The 21,420-nt window shown below is 38.4% G+C and overlaps 1 protein-coding gene and 1 long non-coding RNA gene across 5 annotated transcripts in view; one reads left to right on the forward strand and one right to left on the reverse strand.

Moving 5' to 3' along the window:
• Positions 1-21,420, forward strand: part of fbxw4 (F-box and WD repeat domain containing 4) — a 79,755-nt gene that overhangs the window by 46,668 nt on the left and 11,667 nt on the right. For 3 of the 4 annotated variants that reach the window (XM_028468144.1, XM_028468146.1, XM_028468147.1), the window contains exon 7: positions 17,352-17,381. The exons of the other annotated variant lie outside the window; for it this stretch is intronic. In XM_028468144.1, coding sequence (XP_028323945.1) covers positions 17,352-17,381 — 30 coding nt within the window. The remainder of the gene's footprint in view (positions 1-17,351; positions 17,382-21,420) is intronic. 4 annotated transcript variants of the gene reach the window in all.
• Positions 16,737-18,086, reverse strand: LOC114476553 (uncharacterized). Its single transcript, XR_003675613.1, has 3 exons — positions 18,053-18,086; positions 17,607-17,762; positions 16,737-16,810 (listed from the first exon to the last, which is right to left on the reverse strand). It is a non-coding gene; the product is annotated as an uncharacterized LOC114476553 (long non-coding RNA).

Below are 21,420 nucleotides of genomic sequence, written 5' to 3' on the forward strand. Positions count from 1 at the left end.
TTTGTTTTCAAATCCATTTGAACCTCCATTCATGGTGGTTTTTATCGTCAGAGAGTCTTTCATTTTTAATAAATCCACCGTTATTTGGTCTGTTTTTTTCTTTCTTTCTCACTCACTTGGTTCTTTCTGTTCCTTGTGTCGATTTCGTCAAAACAAAGCAGCATCTTTAATGTTTCCGTTACGTGTGAGTAAAATTACCGCAATGTACCGACACTGGCTGTAAAGAGCAACTTCTTATCTTTCATAAACTGGTGGAATTTCTCCGATAGAGCAAATATGAGCAGAGTTACGGTCATTTAAATTAACGTGATGCGTTCAGGGGCCCTGGGAAACCCAGTCCGTGAAAAGAGCACGTGTCTGGGTAAATCTTGGTTTATAGTTACCCTACGCAACAGAAAATATGAAAATAACAGAATGTACTGTCAACAACAAACCCAGAGTCGCTTAATGATGACGTAACGCCATACGTGTGTCATAAATTAACGTGATGATGTGTTTCTCTGTGGGAGAATCCCCCCCTCCCTGTCCAGAAAAAGGACAGGGAGGGGGGGATTCCTGCTGTGAGCTTGGAACGGCCCCAGTTGCCAGTGTGAGTACACCCTGATTTGGATAGATTGGAAGTCCAAGCTGCATCCTTTATTTTGGATTGGGTTGTCACATTTTGGCCTCACTCACTCTTTTTGACTTTGTGGGTGTGAGAAATCGTATAGCTAGTACCTACAACAGGTCAATGGAATCGGGGAAAAACGGTGTTCCTTTAAACCAACGTTGGGTCAGAGCTGCAACACATGACAAAAGACCTCTTTGAAGTCAATCACCAAAGAAGTTGTATTGTATTTTTTGTAAAATGACAATAACGCACCTTATCTTTGGGTCATTTTGTATCATTTCAACAAATTATCAGGACATCTCACGCACTTCAAAATTTGTTACCAACTGTTCCATTGGGCTATGTGTTGATTTTCATGTCTCCTTATTTTTCTTCATTTATTATTTATGAACAATAAATGATTATCAGACACAAAGCCAAGTTACAATAGCCTCATGTAAAGGATTTTCAATAATTGCAAGTGGTAAAATAACCCAAAGTTTGGGTCCAAAATAAAAATGAAGAAGTTGCATTAAGAAAAATTATTTTATATCACAAGTAAGAGAAACATTTATACTATAAAATAAAACAGATCAGATTTTTTTTCTTACATTCACACGTGCAGTGATGTGCCAATGAAAATAGTTAATAAAAGTATATGTTCATATTTCCAGAGCATACGAGCCAAGAACCAATGCATGTATGTGACTAATCATTAGTGATGTGAACACTCTATGTTCATAGCCCTAAGCTGATCACATTACAGGGAGCTGAGACATATGCTAAGTAGTTTACTGAACATGTTCCAGACCCAAACACACACAGACTTTGTGACTATTTAGAGGAGCTGACATGTCCACCAGATAGGATGTATAGCAGATCTATTTCTATATTCTGAGAGAGTGGGTGGAGCTTATTACTATACCATATTTACCTCTCTATGTGATGGAGTTACAGACATATTGGAAGATGAACATAGAAGAACAATAAGGCCACACACTCCCCCTCACTAAATTGTCTATATTTCAAAAAGTGTTCATCAGATCAAACTAAAAAGTTACAGTGTAACTATTGAATAATCATGGAACAATTGCTAAAAAAAAATCGGAATTTTTTAGACCAAAGTGTGTGGGCCATTTGTTGGAATGACAGAAAAAGACAGTGGTCATTCTATAATCTGTGTACCTTTCGTTATTTGTTTAATTTATTTTAAAACAAATTCATATTATTATTAATTATAATAAAACATAAGTCTTGTATAGCACTTACCAACTAACTCAAAGACGCTTTACAAATTGAAATAGAAACAAAGATGGGAGTACTATTGTAGGCCAGCTGAAACAGGTGAGGTTTGAGCAGTAGGTGGTCAGTAGAGCTGTAGTCAACCAAGGAAATGGTTGGTCGACAAAGACTATGGCACACGTAGCGATGAGTCGACAAAGGAATAAAAAACGTAGAAAAAATGATCAGGTGCAGAGGAGGACAAGGAGGAAGGAAAAAAAAGACAAATAATTTGTTTTGGCTTTTTGTGGTGCAGATTTGCTTTCAAACACAGACCATTTATGATATGAACCTTATGACAGACATTATGTATTTATATCAGAGCCTGACCTGAAACCCACAATTAAAACCTATTTTTTCTTCATACAAATGACATATTTACGTTAGTTTTAGTGGTAAGCCTGCTTTTATTAATAAACTGTTGATGTCAACATCAGATCAGTGTATGGGGAAACATAGCACGTCAAACACAGGTGTGCAGTGTGCCCCTCTGTACCAGAGACAGTAGATCTATTTACATAATCCATGTATCAAATATAAGGATAATCCATGTTCATGTGCAGAAAAAGGACTGATTCAATAGTGGACGTTTGTTTCAAGTGTTAATTTGTTTTCTCTGCTCTGAGGACAACACACTACACAGTGTCAGCAGCACTCACTCATAGCTGTTGCTGGACATAGAATCATGTTTAGGCATTAAATACATTATATTGATATTTAATCCTTATCACCTATATCAGTACATTGTATTGTTTTAAAAAATTTTTACGGTATTGAAACTGATACAGTTGCTGGTCGACCAAAGAAAATCTTGGTTGACCACAACGGCATCGACCAATTAGTCGACTAAACGACCAAAGTGGGCTGCCCTAGTGGTCAGTGAGTCCGAGTTTCTGATGTGGATGGGGAATGAGTTCCTGAGGGTTGTGGCAGCATTGGTGAAGGCCTGGTCCCCCAAGGTTCTTCCGTGTCTGTTGATGGCTGCTGTTAGTGGCTAGTGGTATAACGTGCAAAAATATAATTTTACTGACTTTAATAATCTGTGTAATTGTTTTTGTAAAAGTGTCAAATGGTAGAAGTTCTAACATCTGTTGTTCTTCACACCAGCCTCACAGTTGAGAGTCAGTCACCAGCTTATTTGGAAACTATTTGGACTGTAACACACTTTGCTCTGACAAAATGTGACGTGCTAAGGCTCCCTCTAATTTTCCCGTAACTATCCAAATATCTCACAAACAGAGCAAGATTTCACAATTAATATTTAAATTTAAAGAAGTTCTGTGATCACGTGGACTGGTACCATCCAAGGTGCTTTGTTACTTCTCACTTTGGTTAAACACAGAGAGCACAAGCATCAAAGAGAAAAGACATCACCACCTCCGTTGCATCAGAAAGGGGGACAACTCTCTTTTTTTTTATTTTTTTACAATCAAATGGCCAAGCTAGGATTCCACACATTCCTGCCTCTTAAAGGCTGAGGGTAAATGTCTGCTCTGGGTGGATGCTCGCTAATACAAATTGCAGCCGTATTGTTTTTGCCGTGCACATGTGAATGTGGCAATCAAAGGGAGGTCATTATTGTGGAGTGCTATCAAAAGCCAGTGCATCCCCCCACCCCACACACAACCCCCCACCACCATCCACCCCTCAGGAGAGCAGGGAAAATTACATGGAATACAAATACATTGTGCGGCTCCTCTCTGTTTGTTTTACTAAGTAAATGTCTCAGCGGGGCGCCGTCCTTTTCTCTTCTTGTCTGCTAGCCTGACAAGATAGCTTGTTTCTGAGGACATCCCAAGCTCAGATTTACCTTCCATAGAACCTCCAGTAAATTGTGTTTCCCTCACACACACACACACACACACACACACACACACACACACACACACACACAGACACAGACACAGACACAGACACAGACACAGACACACGCACACACGCACACACAGACACCTACGCACACACAGACACCTACACACACAGACACCTACACACACAGACACCTACACACACACACCTACACACACACACCTACACACACACACACACACACACACACACACACACACACACACACACACACACACACACACACACACACACACACACACACACACACCTACACACAGACACCTACACACACACACGCACACACACACACACAGACACACACACACACAGACACAGGGGTTTTCTAAAGCTGTCGCTGCATTAAAGGATAATGCCTGAGCTTTTCCTACTTTTCTTTCAACCTTGTGGTTTCATTAATGATTCTTTTCACAAATAGTGTGTTTGTGTGTGGCCCCTAAAGGGAACCTTCTTCCTGCAGTGAGGCAGACAGGCTTATGTCAGGACCTGCACCCTATGTGTCACACGGCCAGCAGCCCTTTCACAACAATCACTAAGTCTGTACCCCCTGAGGGCACTAATACACCCACAAGTCCAAAAGTAACTTCCAAGACGCGCCACTCACAACACCAGGAACAATCTCACCAGAGCTTAAGGAATTCTTTCAATATTTGTCCTGTAAAGCGTGTAACGTCTGTTTTCTTAGAAAGTCAAATCTTATTTGTTAGAACTGTTTTTATTTCACCTCATATTTATTTATTTTATCCTTTGCCGTGTCTTTGACAAGTTGATCCTGGAACAGGATCTAAAACTGTCCAGCTTGATCTTGCATGAAAAGGAATTTTCTTTTGACTTGTAATGGTTTTTGTTACTTGTTTATAATCAATGTTAAGTGTAACATTTCATTTAAATTATAGAAAAAAAGAGATTGGTCCCTAGAATTTTACAATATGATCGATAGTATGTTCTTAAAATGTTTTGGCCAAAAATATTTGGCTCTAAAAAAATTCTGAAATTTGTATCACTTGTTCCGTAATTATTCAATAGACACACTGTACATTTTGAATTTAATTGGATGAATCCTTTTTGAGATATAGACAGTTTTAGTTCTTCTATGTTCATCTTTCAATATCTCAGAACTCCATCACATAGAAAGGTAAATATGGTACAGTAATAAGCTCCACCCACTCTCTCAGAATATAGAAATAGATCTGCTATACATCCTATCTGGTGGACATGTCAGCTCCTCTAAATAGTCACAGTCAGTGTGTGTTTGGGTCTGGAACATGTTTGGGTCTTCAGTAAACTACTTAGCATATGTCTCAGCTCCCTGTAATGTGATCAGCTTAGAGCTATGAACATAGACTGTTCACATCACTAATGATTAGTCACAGATATGTGTTGGTTCTAGGCTCACACACTCTGGAAATCTTAAAAAATACATCTGTGACAGATTTTCATTGGCCAATAACTGCATGTGGGAATGCAAGAACTAAATCTGATCTGTTTTATTTTTAGTCTAAAAGTTAGTCTTACTTGGGATGTGAAACTATTTTTCTTTATGCAACTTTTTCATTTTTATTTTGGACCCCAACTTTGTGTTATTTCATCACTCGTAAATATTTAAAATTACATGAGGCCATTGTAGCTGGGCTATGTGTCTCATAATCATTTATTGTTTATGAGTTTTTTAGTAGTAACATAAAACATATGAAAACCATTGCATTAGAAGAACTTTTTTCTATGAAAACTTATTTGTTATGAACAAATTTCTCATGTTCTACATTTTCTCGGAACAATTGTTAAAAATTTCCAAATTTTTTGAGACCTAAAAGTGTGGGATATTTGTTGGAATGACATGGAATGACCCCCCAATGCTGAGGAGAGGGTCAACTTTAATCATTCCACTGAAGTTTAACCACTTTTGGAGGTTTTTGTAGACTGTGATGTAGTTTGTAACGTTAAACAGAACTAACATTTAAAGTAATAGAACATAAACCTGAGATGCCATCATGGATTCTGCATCAAAGTACCACACTGATGAGTGACGCGTTAATTGTGTGGCAGTAGCACCATACGAACCATAGTCGAACCATACGAGCGTCAACCGAAATGTTTTTCTATTAGAACTAAAGAAATGGTGGAACATAAACGCGACCTGATGTCAGAGTAAAAGTACAGACTAACCACGAGCGCATCCATAGAAATATAGAAAAATAAAAAGGACAATATTTGTCTTTCAAATTAATATTCATCTGAAGTACAGATACTCAAAAATTGTTTGTAAGGGATCCTCTACTATTTTTACTTATTAGTAGATCTATGTCTGACAAAACACATTATTTTGCACCATATTCGTTTTATTAACTTATTAACTTAAATGATTAAAATAGGACTACTTAAATGTTTTAGAGCCTGTGTTCCTCCATCTTGAAATCACGTGATTAATGATGTCACATGGCCCCAATGCCTGTAAACATCCCATTGTTTTCTATTGGAGTGAAACAGTCAACCTGATTTTTAGATCATTTAGTAGCTTTTTCAGTCAAAATAACAACTTGTGCTGCTTTTGGTTGATCTAAATAATCAGGAAATGATCTAAAAACCTGCTAAATGATCAAAAAAGCTCAATGCTGAATGTTTCACTCCAATAGAAAAGAATGTCATATTTACAGGCATTGGGGCCGTGTGACATCATCAATCACATGATTTCAAGATGGAGGAACACAGGCTCTAAAACTGTAAAGTAGTCCTATTTTTAAAAGGTAATTCAATTAATATGGTGCAAAATAATGTGTTTTGTTAGACATGCTGTAAATCTACTGATAAGTACATTTCAAAGATTTTAGGCCACATTTGTAAAAACAGTGGTCGAAGCTCCTTAACTACATTTATTTAATTAGTGATTGAGTCTTTATTCAATTCAATTGAACTTTATTTGTATAGCGTGATTTACAACAAAGCCATCTCAATGAGCTTATCAAAATATAAAATTCATAATAAGAAAGTTTAGCGACAGTGAGAAGAAACAACCCCCTTTTAACAGGAAGAAATCTCTGTTAGAACCAGGTTCAGAGGTGGCAGCCATCTGCGTGGACTGGTTGTGGTTAGTGGACAGAAGGACCAACAGAACAGGATAGAGAGATAGAACATCAGAGTGTTTCAGACTAGTTGAGACGTGAACCACAGATCAGGAAGTGACATCATCAGCTTCACGACACCTGAAACAGAGCAGAGAGAGAAGGACGAGGAGAAGACACTGACTGCAGAAAAACATGATACATTATTATCAGGTCAGCCTGTCTTGGCCAGCTACATCAGAGTTTTAATCTCTTCCTGTTTATTGAACCAGTAAATGCCACCATTTATGGACGAGCCCATGTCTGCTCTAGCTGTTAAGTTAATGCTATTATACGGTATACGCTTCAGCATATAAGAAGGTTTTGAGTTTAGCCTTAAAGGTGGAGAGAATAGCAGCCTCCCATACTAAGACTGGGAGCTGGTTCCAAAGGAGAGGAACCTGGTAGCTGAATGTTCTGCTTCTAGACACGTTAGGAACTTCCAGAAGACCAGCAGACTGAGAGTGGAGTGATCTACCTGGACGATAGGGCACTAACAGTCCTCTAAGATACACAGGAGCTTGATCATGTAGAGCTTTGTATGTTAACAGGAGGATTTTAAACTCTATTCTAGATTTTACAGGAAGCCAATGAAGAGAAGCCAATACTGTAGAAATATGTTCTCTCCTGTTAGTAACTGTTAGTATTCTAGCTGCAGCATTCTGAATTAACTGGAGACTTTTTAGTGAGTTACTAGGACATCCTGACAGTAGAGAGTTACAATAATCTAATCTAGATGTAACACATGCATGGATTCATTTTTCAGCATCACTCTGGGTCAAGATATTCCTGATTTTATAGATATTACGGAGGTGGAAGAAAGCTGTCCTTGTGATTTGTTTAATATGAGAGTTAAAGGATAAGTCAGACATTTTTTACTGTGGTGCTGGGTGACAGAGTAATGTCATCTAGAGACACTTTTTGCTCTGATAATTTATCTTTAAGGTGTTTTGGACCAAATAAAATCACTTCTGTTTCATCTGATTTCATTGAGAGATAAAGCTGTGTATCATCTCCATAGCAATGGAAATTTATATCATGTTTTCTGATAATGTTACGTAGTGGAAGCATATATAATGTAAAGAGTATTGGTCCCAAAACTGAACCTTGTGGAACTCCATGATTAACTCTGGCGTGCGCTGAGGAGAGATTATTAACATGAACAAAGTGGGTTCTGTCTGATAGGTAGGATTTAAACCAACCCAGCGCTGTTTCTTTAATCCCAAAAACACTTTCCAGTCTCTGCAGCAGTAGATGATGATCCACTGTATCGAAGGCTGCACTGAGATCTAAGAGAACCAGAACTGAGACCAACCCTCTGTCTGAGGCTAAGAGGAGATCATTGGTTACTTTAACTAAGACAGTCTCTGTGCTGTGATTGGCTCTAAAGCCAGACTGAAAGCTCTGTATAAATTGTTCGTAATTGTTATCAATTACAATACTTTGCATTTAATATATAGTCGTGAGAAAGTTTTATAAAAAACATCTGAATTTGTTTCAAACCTCTGTAGACTGGTTTAACCCAGATCCATTCATTGGGACAGATGATGATAGACCTGTAAATACTGAGAGTCCTTGTTGTTTTACACAGAGCTCCAGCTCTTATTGACTCTTTACATCTTTACACAGGTGTCCGCTCAACTTTACGATCTCAAGCTATTATTGACTTTTTCCTTTGCCGACTTGTGTCTGTGAGTTTTCACAGATTGTAATCACCTGTTGTTGTTTTTTTAAAGGGATGAGCTGTCTTTAAGTGCTTGTGCTGTGATAGAGAAGTCATTATTTAGATATAATTAAGTAGACCTTCGGTGACTTTTCCTTTTGTACTGCATGTGCAAAGCTCTCTTTGGTTTGGTCATAAAAATTAGGTGCTACAAGCCCACCACCCACACAGACAAACTGAGTCTTATCCCAGACACCCCATTGGTCCCAGCTTAGCAATGGAAAGACTGTGCTCCAATACGACTCCCTGTGGTGAAGGTCCTGGCCCAATAAGAAAGCCCCCAGGATAAGGCTTGGGATTACCAGCGCTTGGGTTAGAGAGGGGGCGGGGGCACGAGTTAAAGCCAAGAGATGCGTGGTCACCAAGGTCAATGGTGGGCTCCTCTAAATGGTTGCTATGAGGCCGGTATCAAACATGCACAGTCACAGTCATGGAGGGTATTACATGGCAACAAAGCAACAGTTATTGTGATGTGAGAGAGAGAGAGAGAGAGAGAGAGAGAGAGAGAGAGAGAGAGAGAGAGAGAGAGAGAGAGAGAGAGAGAGAGAGAGAGAGAGAGAGAGAGAGAGAGAGAGAGAGAGAGAGAGAGAGAGAGAGAGAGAGAGAGAGAGAGAGAGAGAGAGAGAGAGAGAGAGAGAGAGAGAGGACTTTCTTTTCTTCATTTTTGGCACATTTGGCCAAAATAAAGGTCCCAGAGAGTCATGAGTCATGAATAAAGGGGAGAGATATTTGGGGTCCATCCATAAAGTCAGTAAAATGATGGTTTATTGTTCTATGAATCTGTGATAACCACATTTATTCATTCATCTGAATAATATCCACTGTTATCCAGGAACGTTTATTATTATTATAGTCATCTTAAAGATGGAAATCATGGTTTTAATCAGAAATAATAGGGGTTCAAAGCACAAAAGTCTGGCTGCAGACCTGCATTGTCATGACAGACCTGCACTGAGATGTCCCCTCCACTGTCGTGACCCGTTCTTCTGTGAGGAACAGAAGGGTAGGCAGTATGCACCTAGCTGTTTGCAACCCACCATAAAACAAAAGAAAAAGAAGAAGTAGATAAACAAGAAGAGAGGAAGTCTTTTTTTTGCATCAATTAATAAATAGAATTATGGCAAAGTGTAAGTAAAACAGTTGCAAACACACATACAAGGTAAGCTTACATAAAAGTAAATCATTATGTAAATGAATCAAATGATATGTTAATGAAGAAAAGCACAGTCAGCAATAGGTTAGAGTGTAGAAGCATTACACTGTCACATATTAAGTTAATTTTATTTATAGAGTGCTTTTCACAAAGGTCAAAAAATACTTTTTGACCTTTTTTGACCGTAACATGTACGTCTGCCAACATTAAAAGTCGAGCATGTTGCACTGCATTGTATTGTACTAGATAACGTAGCCTTTTGAACACGTGCTTTTTGTGTGTTTTAATATTGTAACAGGTTTTTTGTGTGTTTTAATATTGTAACTGGTACTGTCATTGTTGTTATTGACTTGTACATGTATTGTCATGCTTGTATTTTATTGCCTTTTTACATCCTGGCCAGGGGACACAGATGAAAAATAGCCTCCTGGCTAATTCTGGCTTTTTTTAACCATGTTTGTTCATAGGTTATATGAAATTGTACTGTCCCCTTTCAAATAAAGCAATACAATACTTTTACAACAAAAGAGGTGAAAAGCAATGACCAGAGACAATTTCTATAATTATCCATAAGCCTGTCTGAACATGTTTTAACAGGTTTTTTTCAGGTGTTTTTATAACAAGATTTGTAGAGCAAACCAATTAGCTGTCCATTTTGCTAATTCAATTAGAAGAATTACATTTTTAAAGGAAATTATTAAAGAAATTAAAAATAGCCATTAATAGAATAGCCTTAAGTGTTAATCTCGTGTTGTTGTTTGTCCGCTCGCTTTTATTTTGAAAGGCTTCCGGCCATCGCAGTGCAGACACAGAAATCATAGTAACATTATACACATTAAACAAATTCCCAAGAAATAAAGTGTACCCTGTGACCCTGAAAAACAGGAACAATTGGGTCTGAAAATGGATGGATGGATGCACTAGTGTCACGGTCTGAGTTTACCACCGTACTGAGATTAGAACCCTAACCCTAACATAATCCAATAAACAAAACACGTGTCCATTCACTTTGAAAACAAAAACAAACAAAAATGATTTTTTTTTTTTTTTTTTTTTGCAAAAAAATCATGTTTCGTTAGTGCACATGTGCGTACATGCGCATATACAGTACAATCTCAGTACGATGTGAACTCATTGCATGACACCGGCCCGGGGGCGTGGCAAATGACCGGGCCCTTTAAACCCAAATAATAAAGCTCATGATAACATCATTTTACATAATATACGTCTGCAAAAGTGGGGCTTACAAGCTTTGTCATTTTGAAGTCCATCAAACGACATGAAGTAAAACAAAACAATAGAACAACAAAAACATTAGGATGGTCACTAACACAACTTCAAAGCTTCTCAGCACCACGGATAGCGAGCGCTTTATTCTGACACCCACTTTAACCATTTCAGCTCAGAGCCTGTATCGGTAGATTTGATAAAGTTTAGTAAAACTGACACAGTGACCCACGTGTTCACTAACACTATTTAATATGAAGTACTATAGACCTACTCACCACTATATGAAGGACGTACGACAGCCTTGTGCTCCGTGAACTCAACCACGATGCTCTGTATGTCCATTTTATTTTGTTCTCTCATTCTCTATGAACAACATGGTAAGTCCACTCAGTCTCTCCTGTCCCACTGTGCTCCTCAACTGGTTTTTAATACGTTTGAACTTGGAGAATGAGCGGGTCAACCTATAGACACATTTCAATGTGAACAAACATGAGACACATGACTGACGTGTGTGTGAATAACCAACCAACAAACCATGTTGTTTACATATGTGATGCTTGAAAAATGTAAAAATGTTAATGAATGAACCGCTGTTAAGGCTCATAAATAGTTTGTAGAAAGTTTATCACCTGAGGACGCGGTCGCTTATTTAAGGAAACTCACTTAGAGAATGCACACAGTAGAGATTTAATTGACACAAAACAAAACAAATTGAGCCTGAAACAGAACACGGCCTGAACTTGTTCGACCTGAATGAATCCAGTGTCCCTTTAAGCCTGAACCTGTTTCAACCAGACGGTATTCACATCTGTGTGCGCACATCTAGAATGATCCATTGAGTTATAAACCTGACGAGTAGCTTCATGTGCCACTACACGCTACGTCTGGTTGAAGCTACACTGTTTATATTAGACGTGATTATGGTTACAAAGCTGAGGATGCACACAGGCAACATCGGGGGCAGCTAAATGGCTGCAGGGGTCCTCGGGGTCTTCAGGTGAAGACGGGAGCATCCGAGCAAATCGCCTGTATTAAATAGACGGTGTGGCTTTGTTTCTGGTTTATTCAGATTAATAAGAGACTTTAAACAACACGGGCATGCCTGGAAGTCCAAGTGTGCAACAATTATTGCGATAATACCGATTTAAAGAAAAAAACAACAGAAAGCCCCCAACGCTGTGTTTCAACCAGTGACATCACAGCGTAGGCAATAAAAATCACACCATAGGGGCTTCTACGCTCAACAGTTCAGGTGAGAACCCTGATATTTCTGTACGTTTGCGATCCTTCTGAAGTCAGCTGACCTGTTGCACTTCAGACTTGGTCTGAAGTTTCTTTGGAGGAGAAAACAGCAAATCAATGCTCAACGGAGCTCATTCCTGTGATGTTTTGAAGACATTTTAAAAACAATGATAAGCTGGAAGTCGTGCACAGACACAGAATAAAACATCTCGTTTACCTTCAAAATAAAATACTGTGTTCAAGAAGAATTGTATTTCCATCTCTTTTACAACCGTTTCTCATGATCAGGGTAAATCAGAAGCCCTACAAAAACACTTGTAAACCCCTGTTTTTAGATCAGACTCAAACTAATGTATCATAGGGGCTTAATGTTTGTTTTTGGGGTTTTTTCAGTTTAATTGGATTTGTTACAAATAGGTCTGATTATTGCCAGACCTTTACTCTGCAGACTGACGCAGTGAAATAGGATGAATAATTTAAGACAGTTTAAGTTAAGGAACAGTAAAATGTTTCTTAAATGTCACAGGGCTGAAACAACCGTGTTATCCAATGACTCAACACTAATGAAAGAGTACATTTATGATCTGTTCTGAACATTTAGATTTATTTATTTTTATTTTTTTTGTATCTTTATAATTGTTTGCAACACATCAGGAAATAATTAGTCCAACATAACTGAGGCTATAAATCCGGTGTAGAAAACATGGTGAACATCGAGTCAAAGCGTGACATGACACACCACGTGTCAGCTTTAATCCCAGCAGCTACACAGCAGCTCTGGGTTTATTTAGGCTTTTTACTCACTCAATAAAACATTATATACATCCTAGTACCAAACAAAAATCAATTAAACTGAGTTTTTACTGCTTAGCAGAATAACTTTAACTTACAGAGACAACACTGACATCTGGTGTCATAACAGAATCAAAGCAAGTGTTTGTGGATGCTTCTGGAAAGATGGAGCTCAGTAAATTTATCTAATCAATCAGCTGATTGGTTACAGTGACACACAGGACCACCCCTGACAAAATTGGGGCCCCCAGCGTACCCCATCCCTAATGTATCATTGGTGCAAAAATGATCGTAAAACAACATGCATTTAACATGACAAACCTTATTAGTATTAAATAACATACTGTCTGTAAATATAGATATAGAAATATGGCTCTATGAAAAAAATTAATATATTTATAATAGAAATAACAAAAATAAATATGAGTCCCTGAGTTTTCATTGTTTGTCATATTTCATTTTGGACTGAGCGCAGCCAATAGGAAGCCTCGGTCAGTGACACTTTTACCAACCTTTGATTTTCATCACGACGGTACTTGGTTCGTGTTGTAAAGATGATTATTTGGATAGGATTAAAGCAATGTGCACAAGTAATGATGCACGCTGCAATCATAACACACAGAGCGTGTGTACTCTGTGTGCGTCTTCAATAACATAGTTGAATAATAACTTATATGTACTGTACAAAAATTTAATTGAACATGTTTTAGAGTATTTATATGTGAATGAAAAGGGTCCTGTGTGAAAATAAGCTCCTTGTTAAGTAAAGTTTTGCAATAAAAAACAATTATTCATGCTGCATCAGGGCCCTACCCCCACCCCTTTAAAACAGTACAAATGGTACGACCTGGAGATAGACAGCAGCAGGAAACCATGTCTTTCTTCAAGAAAGGAAAAACAGGTAAAAACATAAAGAAATAAAGGAGAGGGAGAGAAGGTGAAATGAGGGAAAGCAACTTTATACTCAATTCTTCAGAGGTGAGTTTTAAAACACACATCTTTTTTAGGCAATATATTATTATGTTTGAAATAAACTACATGCACTCTCATGCATGAACATTCCTTTTGCACGTCAAATCTTTAATGGAAAAAAAAAATTTAAAACTAAATTTTGCTGCCACCAAGTCTTAAGTAGGTGTCCAGATTGTCCCCATGATTCTAATCATTCTATATTTACCTTTTATTAACCAGATAAAAAGATTTTTAGCACAAGTCACAAATACAATTATCAATAAACTGCTAAAATATAGTAAGAAATGGATATGGATTCATTAGGTTATTGTGAAGAAAAAATAAAACTTACATAATAATGTAAGAATACTAGTATACCGTAATTTCCAGACTTTAAGCCACTACTTTTTTCTTTTTAACCCTGCAGCTTAAACAATGACGCGGCTAAATTGTGGATTTTTCCTGGTTTTATGAGCTTCATGGCGCCACAAAAATGAGCTCCATCACATTATACCAGGTGGAACAATAAAATTGTTACCATTAAATCGTTCTTGCTCGCACTGAATCATTCTGATCACTCATTTTGTCATGATGTACACTGCCTCACCATAGCAACGACGCGGAGAAATGTTGTCAGAGAGAGAAAGAGCTCCCACTGCCGCAGCAGCAACAGTGTGGATGCAGTAAAAATCAGCCAGTTTGTAATAGAAGAATAAACAGCATAAAGTTGTTAAATCACCACGTTAGGTTTGTTCAGGATTGATCAGTGCTCTGGACTCTGAGGCTGATGGAGACGCTTCCATAAGGAGGACGTACAGACTTATCCAGGCTGTTCTGATCTCTGAAAAAAAAACTATTAGTGGGTGAACAGCCTGATAGTTCAGGGTAAAGGCAGACATACACTGTGCGATTTTTGGCCCATTTTGACCCGATTTTCGACTCATGCAACTATTTTGTGCGATCGTGCAAGTCTCTGCTAGATCATGTGCCGTGCATCGTGTAGTATACATGGGGTCAGGAGAAGCGATTAACACCTCACGACCAGCTCCCGATCAGCAATCGTAGGTTGTAAGGATTTTAAACATGTTTGAAATCCAGTCGCTCCTCGTGAGCTCCTCGTAGGGTATCTCACAGTTGAAGCAGTGCCACAGACCAGCTTAACATAAACGCTCACACTGTGCATGCGCGAACACCATAGGACCGCTGTAAAAGTGACGGACTGTATTGCCCACGTCTGTCCAGTTCCTGGTCCATCACGTCGCCATCTTTTCTTTTTTAAAGCTCTTTTTGCTGAGATTTGCGAGTGTCTCTCCACTTCTGGGTTTTTCTTCTACGTCTGTTTTAATGGCGAGTTCTTCTTCTTCTAATTTGTACACTGAAAAAAATTTAACATTGGCTTAACCTACAATTTGTATAGTAATCATTGGCATGAAATTACCGCAACTACTTGCCATGTAGCAAGACACACAGCTTGTGAACTTTAGTGCTCATTTTCTTGTCATCCAGTCCCATAAGAACCTTCTGAACAAACTCAAATGTACGTCCACACGACTTTGGGTACTGCATGTTGAGGGCATAAATGAGCCCAAACAGCATGACAAATCCGTCGACCACCAAATGCAGATCAGCCATAACCTCTTCGCCTTCCAGAATGATTTTCACATCTGTGGGCGTTAGGATGACTGCCATGGTCTCTACTTCCACATTCGAATCTTGCAGGTCCTGCAAAACAGCAAATTAACACAAAATATAACTCACAATTGATACAATGATTTTATGGTCAATCATGAACTGCATCCAAAAGAATTTTAGAACACACTGCTCTTTTTTATGCGACTTAGAGACTATGGATGAGTGACCTTCAACACCTGTGAGGGCACCAACCAGAGGGCACCAACCGCTTTAAATACTGTGCGTATCTGCTTCGATCAGTTCTGTTTTATTTAACTTACAGAAATATTACAAGTGCATAGGGTAATTAATCGTATCATTTGAGTTTTCAGAACATTTCAGTCATTTATACAGTACTTTTCATCTTCTTTAGGGTACTTTGAACCTTTAAAACAGCAACATTAGATTAACAACAGCCTTTCATGTTTTTTTAATAAAGTTTAATTTGAGTTTAAGAAAAAAATCCATTGTTTTTTATGCACAACGCTGGGAGGAGCACACATTGTTACATTCTTGATTCAGTTTTGTTAGAGCCTTGCAGGGGAGAAGTCTAAACTCCATAATATGAACATAACCGGAACACAGCAAAACTGTTTTATTGAAAAAGAAAAAAAGTCCACACAATCTGTGATTTGCATCATGATAAAAACAGCTTTTTGTGTTTTCAAGTAAAGATAAGTTTATGCATCATATTTTGTGAATTTATGCTCAACTTTTAGAAAGTTGCGTATGAATTTTTATTTCACATGTACGTCTTTGACAGCCATTTTACCCCATAGTATCCATTCAAATTTCTATTGTGCATCCCTCATTTTAAAGTATCCATTTATCCCCAATGTGCTTTACACTTGAGAAAGAATGCTAGATTTTTTTTAGTAAAAAAAAATTAGAAGTCAATGCCAAGAGTAATTTAATTAAAATTGTATGATGTTTTTTTCAATCTATTCTGAAGAAATTTTTGGAGCCTTAAGTTTATGATTTTCAAACACTACCTAACGTTTAATTACGGCTACAGAAAAGTTCAAGAACAAACTGCCAATTGATGTGGAGCTTTCGATGTTAAACAAAGACAAGTTTTATTTACATTGTTTAGCCTGTTATACCTGATGTTCTTTGATGATTGCATCCACAGTGTCTCCCAGGAAAACCATCAGTAACTTCAGAAGACACTGCCTTCGTGTAGATGCGTTCAGTGAACCGTTTGATGAAGCCTGTGAAAAAAATAAAACTATGACTACTGAAATGTTTACGTTATGGTCTAAATAGTTGCTCATTTTTTACTACTTTAATTTAAGTTATGCCTCTTTGATATTGAAAAAGATTGTGTTCATGTGACACAACATTCTAATCAGCCAATAGTTTAAACCAATGACTATAAAAAATAGTTTGACAATATATCAGATCCGGCTGCTGCAGCAGGTGCCATTTGAGCGCCGTCTGTTGGGCACAGCATAAGAGATAACCCTGCCCATTTCCATGTAGGCAAACGGCAAAATTTCCGACTTTGAAAAATTAATTTCTCAGCCTTATAAGGATTCTATGTACTCGTTTTGGGTTAATAGCATACATTTTCATGTGCTGTAATGGGTGTAGTACATTGTTTCATTGATTATCCGTTTCAATAGATGTTTTTGAAAAAATACTGTTACGACAATGAACCATGTGGCAGCAGGAGTAAGGGAAAATGAGGGCTTCGGTGGCAACATCGAAACCAATGAAACCATGTCGTCCATCTTCTTTTTTTTTTTACAGGCCTTGGTTTAAACCTGAGGTGGAAGGCAGGTAAGAATTCTATTGTGGCAACTTTGGTAACCATCAAAATGCAGATTTATTTTTCATGTGGCCCATCCACATGAAACAAAAACTGTCAGAAAGTTCAAAGTCTTCTCTGTCAGCACATATAAGCTTAGATCTATATAAGCTTAGATCCAATCAGCGTTTCATAAAGCAAGTTAATTTCAATTAATTAAAAAAAAACTTGTGAGCACGCTTCTTTACTCTGGTTACCTCATCATGATCATGTAGAATCCCTGCAGCATTGTCTCCAATAGCTCCTCCTTTTCTCCTTACAACTTCCATGAGTTTGGCAGCGTGTTTATCCAACTGTGCAGCAAATGTAGTCTCCAATGGACGTGTAGTGATCCTTAAAAACTCTGCACGGATCTAAAAAACACAAAAATCAAAGCTTAAAAACACCAAGACAGATTACTTTTGATTTGTATGTTACAGGCAATGTAGATGTACTTTGCAAGCATCGTTTACTTTGTAATGGGCTTCACACACGGGGAGCGACAAACGTCAGCGTCAGGCGAAACTTGTTGCCACCCAGGTGAAACCGAACACGGGATGCTAGAAATCACCACGCGGTTTTTGCCTTATCGCGCAAGTTCAATAGAAAATGATGGAGGAGCGACGTCGAGCCCATAATACATAGTCTAAGATTGACAACATACCTCCTCTTGTTGAAAAAGTGCTGGCCACCTTTCCCTGATTTCTTTTGTGCTTGGCTCACTGTTGACAATTTCTTGCCTGTGGTACCCAAAGGTTCCTGCCATCTTCATTTTAATCTGTTGTCTGTTGTGCCGCTTTTTCATTTCCTCCAAAATGGAAAGACGCTCTAGTTCAATGCTTTCAGGAGTCTCGCCAGTTGGCAATGATGGAAAATGGTTTACTTCTGCTCTCCTGGGCTTTTTAATGTTTTTAGATGGGTGGTCTTGAGACATTGAGGCCTTAGAATTCAGAGTGTTCACACTGACTTCGGGAGATGATCCATGTGCCTTGAGAGCTGACCTATAGTTGGCCATTTTAACCTTGAACCTTTGTTTCCACCCAAAGAGTTCATCAGAAGACCCAGCTTGTTTGAGACATGAGTGCTTGAATATCAGAGCCCTGGCCACATCCACAAAGTCTGAATCCTCAGGATAAGCTTTGAATTTGTAGATTTCATCTGCAAGGATTTCCAGGATGTTTGAGAGCATTTTAGTGCTACGTGTCAGTGTAGATTGGCTCTTTACATACTCTGCATTCCCCTTAAGGAGCTGCATTTCTATGTCATAGGAGAAGCGAGGGATGCAGAAAAATTTGGGCCACTGTTGTGTTCTTAATTGTGATGGAGAGTGGTTAAGGATTATTGTATCGTCAGAATTACAAGAACCTGAGAAGGACTCCTCACTTTCTGAACGTGGTGAGAATAGGGCCACAGATGTACTAGCCGATGGTGAAACAGGAACATCCACTGGATATAACACAACTGTAGAGTCTGGATCAAGCTCAATGACTTTTAGCACTGTAAGGTCTGTAATAACATCAGTAGATGTCACATTAACAAATGTGTTTCCAAAGTCCACGTCTTTGTACTGCAGCCGGATGTAGTCCCCAACTTGACACATATTTTTCACAACTTGAACAAGTTCTTCAACACTCTCAGGAACGCCATTGTCAAGTGTAACCCTCATGCTGTCTTCTTCGCTTAAGATGACAAGCAGTCGAACTGGTGCTGAGTGCGCCATGTTTTCTGTGGGGGGGAAAAAATCATTAGGGCTCTGTATAATAAAAACATAAACATGTCTTGTTATATAAACAATTCACCTTAAACATGCACATATCTTTTCAGAGTTATCATTCTCTTTCCCAGAACAAAGTACTCCTGCAGTGGATATGGATCAGAGAGTTCATCAACTTCCAGCAGCATTACTTGCTTTGTGGGACAGTTTGATAGTTCATATGAGCAGTAGTGTTCGTGGTACCATGCAGCCAGCTTGTGAACAATGAAAAATAGCTTGTTCTCAACAATGATCATTTCAATGATCACAGTAAACTCTGGCATTCCGGCAAGGGATCCATATGCTAGGATCATCCCATTTCTGTTGTTCACTCCATTGAATGATGCATTTTTGGTGACACAAACAGAATCCATGTCAGGGTATTTCTTCTTTATAGCAGCAGCAATTTCCTCTCGTATGATACAAACAGAAAAGTTGGACACATCAGACACTTGAAGGTTTTGCTTTGGAATGTTGCACACATGGAGATGATAGGCCATAAGAAACTGGTGTCTTTGCGCCAAAGACAATAGTATATTTTTAAAGCAGCTAGTATGTTGGACCACTCGCTTGAAGAAACTGTGCTTCGCTTCAAAGCGCATGGTCCAAAGCGCAACAAGGGGGCCATACTCACGGATCAAAGCCGGGTAGTGCTCAATGTAGTGATGTTTAGGGAGCAAATGAGAGTCTGGAAACGCGTCTTTGAATTTTGTTCTATGTTCAGATATCTTGAAAGACAAATATCCAAGGGATTGGTCAGTTTGCACAGGAGAGGCAAGAAGTTCAACAATGTCCTTCAAGTCACAAATAAGTTGCCATGATAGTTCATGAGGTGGCACGGTATGACCTATTAAGAGTGGGAGAAATCTTAGCAACGCCCAGTTCTCATGAGCGTTGCCGCCAATCGTTTTTCTGGTTGCATAAGTTTGTGGTACAGGATGCGGTCGGTTTTTTTTATCAGTTAGTTTATAAGGAAAGTCAACAATTGCCTTGTTCAAAAATGCCAATGAGAACTACTTTTTATCAATGAGCACATTCAAAGTCAGAGCTATTTCAACAGGGACAATGCCCTCAAACAAATCATGTACAATGTCAGGTGGAAAACATTTTGTAACATTGAAAGATGAAAGCTTTTCAGATAGTACACACTTCCTCTTAACACCAAAACAGGTTATGGAATTGTCCTCAAGGATTTTTAAGTGTGTTTTGTGATCAGTTTCAGATCTTAAAACGAAGCCTCCACTTGCCACGTCTTTTGTTTGAAAATCTTGTCTTTCACCAGTGCAGAAACAACATGCATATCTGCCAGAAAAGTTTTCAACAAATCCACCTATGCTGTGTGCACCGAGATTGTCAGCTACAACACAAAACAGTGTACCTTTTAGTGTTTTCCCCAACTTCTGCAAAAAAACCCCAGAGTTCTCTAAAATGAGAAAATCATTAATTAGGGGCTCTAATACCTTTGCATAACCATAAGCCTTAACATCATTGCTATTGATTAAGGCTGCTAACTGGATGGAGGACAGTGCAGAGTGGTAAGCAGTAGGCAAGTTTCCCAAAATCCAATACAATGCGCAAACTTTATGCTTTTTGCGTGACGTTCCAAGAGGATTACAGACCTCAAATTCGTCTATGTATAGAATCAATGAAATTGCACAATCCTCTGAGAGAATCTTGTTTTGTTGAGACAAAAGTCCATCCCAAACTGACTTGTAAACCTTATCACTCTCTGTCCCCTTATATCTTTCCTTCAAATGTGTAGTCTCTTGTAATACAGCATCAAAATCTAACAAATTTTGCAGAGATTGCAACACAGGCACATACTGAAAAGACTTCCTGTTTTTCTGATCTAAAACATATTCTATTGGTTCAACAACACAAAACTTTTTTGTATAGTAAGCTTTTTGTTTGAAGCTAGTTGATAGAGGTCCATTTTCCCTATGGCAGCTTGAACTGGATTGGAGGTGCAAAGGAGAGCAGCCAAATCATTTACAACAGATTCATCAATTTGGCAATTATTCTCATGTAAAAAACTCAGAATTGAAGTCTGTGTTACAGGCACCAATGCACTTCCTAAGAGATATTGTAGATCTTCAAGCAACAGCTGGTACCAGAAAAACATTTTCCAGCTTGAGTAAAATTGAGGCTAATTTCAGTTCAACTGTTTTTGACAAATCTTTCACATCCACAGGTTCCTCATCTACATTCTCCTCAGTAAACTCCTCTCTGTTGTCGTTTTTTGATAATTTAGCAGGAGATGGAATGTCTAAAGGACATAC

The sequence above is a fragment of the Gouania willdenowi genome, chromosome 15 (assembly GCF_900634775.1).
Source record: "Gouania willdenowi chromosome 15, fGouWil2.1, whole genome shotgun sequence".
NCBI classification, from domain to species: Eukaryota; Metazoa; Chordata; class Actinopteri; order Blenniiformes; family Gobiesocidae; genus Gouania; species Gouania willdenowi.